The sequence below is a fragment of the Acanthisitta chloris genome, unplaced genomic scaffold (genome assembly GCF_000695815.1).
Source record: "Acanthisitta chloris isolate BGI_N310 unplaced genomic scaffold, ASM69581v1 scaffold28457, whole genome shotgun sequence".
NCBI classification, from domain to species: domain Eukaryota; kingdom Metazoa; phylum Chordata; class Aves; order Passeriformes; family Acanthisittidae; genus Acanthisitta; species Acanthisitta chloris.
In genome coordinates, this window is record NW_008682919.1 from 15,528 (window position 1) to 25,858 (window position 10,331).

General features: G+C 52.3%; 1 protein-coding gene across 1 annotated transcript in view; it reads right to left on the reverse strand.

Moving 5' to 3' along the window:
* OPCML (opioid binding protein/cell adhesion molecule-like) overlaps nucleotides 1–1,938 on the reverse strand; it is a gene marked incomplete at both ends in the record, with an annotated part of 12,161 nt that extends 10,223 nt beyond the window's left edge. The window contains one exon of the mRNA XM_009078685.1: nucleotides 1,704–1,938. Within this exon, the coding sequence (XP_009076933.1) occupies nucleotides 1,704–1,938 (235 nt within the window). The remainder of the gene's footprint in view (nucleotides 1–1,703) is intronic.
* Nucleotides 1,939–10,331: the final 8,393 nt, after the last annotated feature.

Below are 10,331 nucleotides of genomic sequence, written 5' to 3' on the forward strand. Positions count from 1 at the left end.
ATAAAAAACTCTCTCTCACCTTCACCTGCCTGCATCCCCCTGAAAAAGGGGAGAGGGGAGCAGGCACTGAGCATCACTGCCAGCTCACCTGATTTCAGCAGGTGCAAAGCACTCGATACCTCACTGGTGTTGACTGGACGGATTAGCACGATTAGAGAGCAGACAGGATAAACAGATTAAACTTCACAGATGGACAGCTCACACACAGCTCAAAAAAAGGGGAGAGGGAGAGCTCCACTCAAGGGGGTGGAGGAATGCTCCCAGCAGAGCTCCACTCTCCTCTTCCCAAGGCAAAGAGGTGAGCACTTCCCTCCCCACCACAGTCTGATGCACACGATGTGGAGTTTCCCAACACACTTTCACCCACACCAGGCAGGAAAACAGCTTTGATGGGTGGCCACAATCAACCCCTGCCTCCTCCCAATGAGGAGGATACATAAATACATACATAACAGTGTTGGGGGTTCGCAGAGACATGTCGAGGCTGAGAAAGTTTTCAGATTTGCTCATTGCAAAATCAATACCCATCAGCTGTTTGAAATTAAAGGAAAGATTAGGTCCTGGTTTTATACACGCTTTATTGTATTCCAAGAGCTTTCTACTCAGCCAAATAAATCTTCTTTAAGAGGATTAGGAAACTTTCATTATCTTTATCTAACCTGAACTAACACTAACTCTGAAAAATTAATCTAGAGACCGGACAAAAGCCAGCAGAGCTGGTGCAAAGCCACAGGGATCCAGAGGCAGCATGCACCAGAGTGCTAGGGGCACCTCTGATCTGCCAGCACCTGGATCTCCCCACCAGAACAGCCCCAGGATGCTGCTTTGCAACAAAACAGAATCTGCTACACTGACACACTTGTCTACAACATCCTGTGCCAAAGGCCTTCATCACCCCACAGGGACTTCACACACAGTCCAGCCTCTCTCCCAAACCCATAGAACCTCATGCTGTTGGGATCTGCTTCTCCTCCATTCCTGGCATCACTCTGTTTCAGCTCTCCTGAAGCATCTTCAGATGTGAACCTGAGCACATTACAAACAACTCCCTGGTGGAATGTGCTGAGCAATGTGGTCCTGAGCAGGGTGATGGATCACATTCACAGCAGGGACTGGCAAAGGGAGAGAAAGAAGAGCACTCCAGCCCCAAATTCAGTGCTTTGGTGTCCTCTGCCCCATGGGACAACCATACAACACAGAGAGGCTGAGACAATGCATGTCCATCTCCTCCCTGGCATGGCAGGCACTTGCAATCCCTGAAGCAATGCATGTCTACAGCTCCCTGACAGGAGGTTGGAGTCAGGTGGGGGTTGGTCTCTTCTCCCAGGCAACCAGCACCAGGACAAGAGGGCACAGACTCAAGCTCTGCCAGAGGAGGTTTAGGTTGACTATTAGGAAGAGATCTTTTACGGAGAGAGTGCTCAGGCATTGGAATGGGCTGCCCAGGGAGGTGGTAGATTCACCATCCCTGGAGGTTTTCAAGCTGAGACTGGATGTGGCACTTAGTGCCATGGTCTAGTAACCACGGTAGGGTTGGACTTGATGATCTTGGAGGTCTCTTCCAACCTGGTTGGTCTGATCCCTACATCTCTATCACCAAGAAGGCCTCCAAACCCTTCACAAGTCCAGACAGCCTTCCAGATCAAACTGTCCCATCACAGCATGAGGCATAAAGACCTAGCATGAGGCATGTTCAGACCTACCTTGCACGATGAGATGGACGCGGGAAGTCTTGGGGTGATTGTCTGTCTGCACGGAGCAGGTGTAGGGCCCCTCATCATACACATCCACATTCTGTATCTTGATGCTGTACTGGGTCTTGGTGTTGGAGAGGATGACCACGCGGTTGTCTATAGACCACTTGTCATTGCCAGCATAGAGGATGGTGCTGCGGTTCAACCAGGCTACCCGCGTCACCCGGTCATCCACGGTACACCTGCAGAGGGAGAGACAGCGTCACACACCTGGAACAGGACACACAGAGACCCCAAAAGGGGATGGAGTGGGATGGCAGCTGTGGCTCTGACTCCCCATCACTGCCAGCACGGAGACGGCGCAGCCATGCTACCATGCCCACACATCATCCCATCCCCTGGGATGAGATTTCACATAAACAGTGAGTTCACCAGAAAGAAAACCTGCCTTTTATTTCTTTTATACAGAACGGGGGAACCGCAGACAAAAGCTCCCATTACGTTTGACCTCCACCAGCCACGCAGACTACCCATATCCCCCTCTCACCCACCTCCAGCGCTCCCCCCGTCGCCCTCGCCGTGCGCCGAGAATTTCAGATGAAGCTGTAAAATTTGCTGACAGTTCGACTCGTCGGCACAGCCCTCGAGCCATCCCCGGGGTGATATACACACCCGCTGCCGGGGACAGGGGCCGCGGCACACGCACGGGGAGAGAGGAAGGAGAGAAACAGCCGGAGACGGCCAAGCCAGCACGCAGGGAAGGGAAGGGAACATTTGGATAAGCAGCTGTAAATCCTACAAGTGCCTTGAAAACACAACACGGTCGTTTCCATTATTTATTTCCTGCCTGGCTCCCACCTCCTCGCTCCGAGACGCGCGGGAGCTCGGCAGCTCCGGTCCACGGCGCTGACTTACACTTGGCAAAGAATGGGGTTTGGGGGGAGGAGGGGAAGGGAATTAAAATGTTCCTGGAAAACATGACTTTTGCATTCTGTTGGATAGATTTTTCTCCATCTAGTTCCTTATGGCCTTCTCTGCTGCTGCCACAGCACCCACAGCAAAACTGCCGAGCCTTTGGCTAAATTAACGGCCCGGCATATCTCTGGAGCCTTTCCCACCTGAGGAGCATGGTAGGGAATATTTCTCTAGACCAGGAAAACCAAGCTAGGCGTGAGCCACTGCTTGAGGCAGTGGCACTGCTGCAGCTTTGTGCAGCTGAGAGCTTAGGAAAAAAGCACCTACAGTCAATCCAGAAACTTGCACGAGTTCCTCTCTGCACACCTGTAAATTCAGAGAGGGGCTGGAAGGCTGTTCCTGTCCTCATCCCCACTGTGCTGCCTGTCCTGCCCAGGCTTCGGGGGTGTTATATGCCTCCCTTGCTGAGCCCGCAGAGCGTCACCTCGATCGAGATTATTAATCGGGCCGAGGGAAGGGGCAATACTTGGCATGTTTGAGGGTTCCCCCTGGGCACTCAGTTCCGAGGAATGAGCCATATATCCTCCCACAAACAAGTAATTTTCCCCTTGCAGGAGCTGTACATCTCCACCAGCCACATCACGTACGGACGCCGGGAAAAATGGATGGTTCTCCACGCCCGTGGTGGCTCTGTCCTGCCCAAGTGGCACACGTGCCCCAGTGCCAGCTCCACTCTGCTGGACCCAGTCGGCCTCGTCCCTATCAGGAAGCCAAGCCCTCCCTTCGTTCAAATTAACTAGGGGAGAGCTAAGCACAGTCGAGTTAAGTTCGGCCCTGGGGGATTCCAGTCTAGTGGACTATTACTGCTGTCTCACTTCATTATAATGAATAATAAAGAGATACTTACACACGGCTTCTGTAAATTATTCATTGCGTGCACTGAAAAATCAGGGCAGCAATATGTAAAACAGACAACTCGCATGTCTGCGCTCATATAAATATCCAGACTACAGCCCTGCGAGGTACTCTCGGGTCCCCTCATTAGGGGTGAAGCACAAGGACTGGGGTTTGAAGTGACAGGGATGAGAAGCTCGCGCTGGCGCTGAGGACGTTCGGCTGCGGCTGCCCAGATTTGGCTGGTGCATATGAGATGTGCTCCTAGGGAAGTCTGGAGCTGGGCTGGGACACCTGAGAACTTGGGTGGCTCATTCTGCATTTACAGCTTGTATTGACACCTCAGAGCTGCACCTGCACAAGCACACAGGGAAGGACTAGCTCACGTGAGGGATGGTAAGGACAGCATCACTCTCTTGTCTGTGGTGACTGGTACTGCCCTCAAACTCACTCAGAGCAAGTGGGCAGGAGCAACTTGCAGATCCCTTCAACAAACTCATACCAAGAGCAAGGAGGCAAAGGCTCCTTCTCCCCATCCCTTGAGCTCACACTTCGATTGCTGCCACTCAATAGCTAATTTAGGACTAAGTCCCTTTGACTCTGATTGTGCTGCTCTCCACCAGAGCGTGGGCTGTCACCTGCAGCTACAGGAGACAGACAAACCACCCTCCTTTAACAAAACAGCACCTCCTGGAAATGTGTCAGATCTACCACCAGCAGAAAATCCACCATCCATCAGCTGGCACGGAGCACGCAGCGCTCCTGAAGGCACCTCCTTACCCAACCTCACCTTCCTGCTGTCAGTTTTCCCATGCTCTGGCAACAGGCACTTCAAAGGCAAATACTGATGGACACCCTGGCACAAGGAGCACCTCATCAGCTTCTTTACCTGTCTGGGAAAGTGATCTCCATTAGCTGCTAAGCTGCCAGCGCTCCCTTGTCTGCTGAGCCGTCTTTGCTACCCATTTCCAATTGACCAGGATTATGATAATGTCTCCAGTAAGCAAACAGGTACAGAGACTTCTGCAAAGTGTTTAGATAAAGCAGACAAGCTCTGACAAAGCTGGATAATAAAGCGGGCCAGGAGGTTTTCCCTTGAAGGGATCTAATTAAAAACAAAGACAAACCCCCATTAACAGTCTCCTGAAGGCGCCGTATCCATCTCCACAAACTCTGCCTTTCATGTCCAGAAGGGACGAAAGACAATCAAGTGCCTGTCAGATGGGAGGGAAATAAACCCATCCTGGCTCTGCAGTTCACCTGGAGTAAGCCCATGAGCAAGGCAGGGGGAATATCTTGAGAATGATATCATCAGCCCAAACCTGAGCCACTGGCACATGCCTCTCCCTCACACAGCTCTTCTTTGTGCAACGTGACCCATCTCATCACCTCTCCCACTTCTGCACCCCACTCAGCCCCTCACTGCCTTTGAGCATCTCACTGCCTTCTCACCATCTGCAGCCCTTCACCTGCCTCCAACCACGACCACTCTCCTCCAGAGCAGCTTGCTGGGGAACCTCTCATGCTGGGCTTTGCCCAAGCTCCAGCCCCCACAGCACTCACAATGAAACATGTGGCCTCCTGAAGGGCTTCATCTCCTGAGCCCCATATTGATCCCCTCCCTCTGCAGGAGGACGAGAGCTGCTGTGGGGATCCCAGTGCTCCACCAGAGACAAGGGCGGTGAACCTGAACGCAGCAGCGTGAGAAGATGCATGAGGGTGGGAGCTGGGGGCACCGGCGCTGCGCCGCTTCCCCTCTAATTGCCCCTATTCCTCAGCCTTAAATGCTAATTTTGAAGTTTGCCAAGGAATTATTTCACTTAGTGTCAACAATACAGATAACTCCGCTGACGCGCTCGTTGTGTTCGGCGGCACAAAGTGACTCTCTCCCTCCTCCTGCACCTATTAGGAGAGACCCCCGCGTCGCTCCTGCAGCAGGATCCTGCCCAGCCCCATCAATGACACTGACAGCACTTCTCCTACACGTGAGAGGAGCCATAACACCCTCCACCTTCACCCACCACCTTTCCCAGCCATGCCACAGACCTTTCCTGCACTGCTGACTCAGTGGAATGCCAGGGCAAAACCTGGAGCTGCCCTCAATACCTGCCCTGTGGTCAGGTCAGCACAAGTTTTATGGCACTAGTTTGGAAGGATAAATGGCACACAAAGAGTTGCAAGTATCAAGCACGTCTTGCAAAACCCTCTCCATAGGTGCAAAATATCCCAAGGAATTGGATGCATGGGACCCCAAATGCTGATGTGAATCCCAAGAAGTCCAGGAGACATGTTTGTACCCACAGAGACAAGACCATCAGTCTCTGGCCATGCCAAGAGGATGGGGGAAGATGCTCATCTATGGGTCAACCCAAATTTATTGTCCAAACCCATTTGGACAACGCTCTCAGACACATGGTGGGACTTTTGGGACTGTCCTGTGCAGAGCCAGGAGTTGGACACAACTAAACTTGTGGGTCCTTTCCACTTGAAAAAATTCTATGTTTCTATGATTCACATTCCTCCTGCTTCCCTATTCAAGCCAATAATGCTCTACTTTGAAACACTTCTATAGCCCTTCAACCCCAAACTGCTTTTCTCTCCTGTAGGTAATGTGTCCCGTCAGAATGACAAATGGAGATGCCAAAACCAGTCGCAAACTTGCCGGCTGACCCAGTTTTCAGTGGCTAAAATAGCTCACCCGGCTCGGGAGCGAAGCCCCTCGACAACGACGGGGTGATGCTTCACCCTGCGAAGCTTCCAACCAAAAATACCTGTCACAGGGGCAGAGCAAACACCCTTGTCTTTGAGGAGAAATTGTTAATTACATTTGCTGGGGACTCCTAATGGGATTTCTCCTTCCCTTCCAATACTCACCCCGGCTACACAGTTAACAGGCTCCGAACGCTTTTTATTCCAAGCGGCTGGAGCAAAGGCAGAGGAGATTTATTTGTAATCATCGGAAATAAACACACTTCCTCAGAAGTAAACACAAAAGAACAGAACCTGGCTGGGCTCCCGCTTCGTTAAGGATGCAAATGAGAAGCAGGCCATCAAAACAGCGGAGGCTCCTCTAATCCTCTCCCAACAATGCAACCCACCACATTAGCCGCGGGGACAATGGCATCTGCAGCATGTGACAGTGGGGCTCACACAACAGCTCCCGAGGGCAGGACTGCGCCACTCAGGCTTCAGTCACTGCCATCCACATTTATTCTCCGGGTGGAGGGAGGGAGGCACTTTGTCTTCAATCCCAATCCCATCCTCTGGCACCCTGTCTCCTCTCCGAGGCACCCACAGCATCACTGCGCTCTCTCGCATCCTTCCTGGTGCCTGGATGCAGAGTGAACATCTCCACACCATCCCCACACCATCCCAATGCCCTGAGGTTAGAGGAGACCCAGGATGTGCCATTTGGCATCACCCAACATGACCACCTCCTATCCAATCCTCACCAACAACGCAGCACGTCCCGACTCAGTGCCACACCCGTGCCCCCCGTGGGAAGACAAGGAGCATGGGGTGCACAAGAGCTTGGCCAGTCTAAACTGTTCTGTTCTCCGTAACAGCTCTCCCTCCCCACGGTTTGCCAGTGAGTCACTGCCTCCCTCAAAGCCATGCGCTACTGGCTCTCGTTCTCTGCAAGTTTAATTAATTGCCTGGCCCCATCGCTATCGCTCCGATTCCCCGAGCGCTCCCAGTGCTGTTCAAACATGTTCCAGACCACCAACAAACCTGTTCCCCAACAACAACCCCCTCCCAGGGCCCCCTGAAGGCTACAGGACCCTCCTGCCCTCCCTGGAGGCTCAGGACTTGCCAGGGAGGGTTTCTCCCCACCAGTTCCCCTGTGGTGGCAGTTTGCCCACGGCCGAGCACCAGAATAGAAGCTGCTCCCCGTGCGAAATCAAAGCCCAAATTGATACATTAGAGGTTGCTAAATATAAAATATCCATCTGCAAAGATAATAAGCCTGTGAGGGCAGAGCCTGTCGAGTTGCTCCATTTCAGATAGTTTAATGGTGTTTTGGTCCATGACTGCAGCTCCCAGACATTAGAATGATAACAAGATGATGAGGAGGGCGGGAGCCGTCTGCGCGAGGCATCACAAGTCAAGACGACGCTCACTGTGCAGTCCCTGAGGGGTCCATGACACACAGAACACTGCCTGGTCTGCACCCAGCACTCACAGGGCTTTGGGTGGCCTCTGTCACAACCCAGGGGATGCAAAGGTCACTGCCAAGCTTGAGCTGACATCAATCTGGGCAGGAGGGTCTGAGCCTGCTTTTGGTCTCCAGAGTGGACCTGGGTACCACTGTGGGTGGCAGAGCATGACGCTAAGGCTGATCCAGGCAGAGCTGTGCTGCAGGTGGTGTAGAAACCACTCGTAGTTTGAACAGGGAAGAGCCACACAGCGAGGCGAACGGCTGCGTGTGCCCCCACTAACTGATCACATCTCCTCCCCGAAGCCATTCACAGGATTTTCTGAATTAATGCTCCACATCGAGCAAATCCAGGAACAGTCAGCTCTGTTACAGCACGCCAAGCTTTCCCTTCGCTTCCTAAAGCCCTTCTTTCACTCCTCATTGCTTTTCCTTCCAGCTTGCAGGGACACATGTCACCCTGACAACATCATCAGCAAGGGGAAGGGTGGCCTGATGGGGTTGGGTGCTCAGGCACACTCTGCTCCTGGCTCCCACTTGATTTTCCCACCATGAATCGCTTGTTTCTGACACACCACCACATGTCCACGTGCCAGGATGCTCCCCCCACGCCGCAGGGAAGGTCAGAAGGCATCAGCCTAAGCCCCAACAGACGACAGCTGTTATTAGCTTAAGAGAAATCTTCATAAGGAAATATGAGGCAGCAGCAAAAGAAATAAAGCAGGAGGCCTTGGGATGGAGCAAATCAATGGGAATGTTTATAGAGCAGGAGGCACGTAAATGCTAACATCGCAGTCAGTCGATGCTGGCGGCCACACCTGATCTCCCAAAGAGAGAGATGAAAATGAAGGTACTGAGCAGGGGCAGCCAGGCCAGGAAAACCACAGAAATTAGAAGAAGTGCCGCAAGGCACTTTTCCCTTGCCCAAAACGGTACCTAAGTGATTGCAATCTCTCCCTGACACAGCCAGGCAGCAATTTCCAACTTCTCATGGCCACCAGGCCATCCTGTGGTTTGAAGAAGGTTGGGATATCTTCCCAGCTCCTCTCCAAAGAGACAACCACCACTTACCATCAAGACATCACTACCTGTGCTGAAACACCTCAGCAGAGAGCTGCTGTCTCACTGGGGAAGCCAAATTCCCCTCTATTCTACACCAAGCTCTGCCCTACATCCCAGCAGGGAGAAACCCAACAAGAGACACCCACGAAGACCATCCCCACCATCCAAGGGTGCTGATTAAGGGACACAAACCCCCCTGCTCACAGCACACCGGCGTCGGCAGCGCCCCGTGCCTCAATCAGCGCCCGTGCACCGATTCAATCAGTGCTAATCTAACACAATGCAGCACCTGTGCCCCGGCTGATTTCTAGTGTTCTTCAATCAAAAGCAGAGAAGAAACGCCGAGTTTATCGCTGGCAGAGCCGAACAGCCGAGAACATGGAGCCCTCCATGCCCTGCAGTGAGGTTTTGAGGTCGGGTTTTTCCCTTGTTATTGCTTTTTTTTCGAGCAATAAAAGGCAGGGAGAGAGAGGAACAGCGTTTGCTGTCACAGTTAGACACGCAGTCAAGTACTGGTAATTAGCACATGGCAGTATGAGGTTCCAACCGCTATGATTCAGCCATCCTGATGGGACTGGTGACCATCACCATCTCAGCTGGATACAGGGGACACTTTCAACCCAGGAGGATGTGGCCATGGCTGCAGCAGCATCCTGCAGTTGCAAAAGAAGAAAGGATGCTGCCAAGCTGATTAAAACCTGGACCAGGCAGCATCTGTGTGAGAAGGAGCTCCTGCACAGCTGGAGCAAAGCCATTGGACATCTGTCCCTGGATTGCAAGGAGGAAAAACTGGTCTGAAGTCACCTCAGCGCAGGACAGGGTGGCAATGCTGCAAGGGAGGTGGAATTATCACCACAAAATGAGCTCCTGGGGGAAACAATGGCATGTAGGGTGCTTTGGATGGAAACCCAGCCACGTCTCCATTGCACGCAGTCCTCCTTGGTGGAGGAGGACCAGCTGCACCACCCTCCCCAAGAGGAGTCAGGGGGGAAAGCAAACCTCTTCTCACAACCCTGTGTTGATTACCACCAAAAATATATTTGTCATGAGATGCCCACTGCTATCTCTGCGGCTCTTAAGGGTAATGGAGAGGTTTCAGTCTTTGGAGGATAAGTCTCAGGCTCTTGGCTGCTTGCCCGGGAGGATTATTTTACATCAGGTTGAGTTCTGTAGTAATTATCTTCAAAACAGCTGGACTGCTGGATAAACTCGCTGTATCTTAATGCACAATACGAGAGCAAATACGGAGAATTAAACTGCAATTTCAGACAGATCGACGGAAAAACCTCTCACTGGTGTTTTGGGGCTGAGGCTCAGGGCTCCTCACACGTTAGGGGTGAGGAGGCATTTGCTCATTTGAAATCAATTCCAGCTTCCCCAGAGACAGAGTGCAGGGGGAAGAAGATTTCAGATGAAGATGTTTCACCCTCAAGCTCTCGGTGGAGGAGAAAAAACGCACCGTTTTCCTGACCCTCACAGTTGAAAAATTAAGTGGTATTTGATCCTGGTTGGGCAGCTTGACGTTCTGCACAGCCCCAAGCCTTCCATAAAAGCTCCAAATTTCCAAGGTCTTGGCTCCACACTGTGCCCCTCACTGCAGTGTCAGCAGG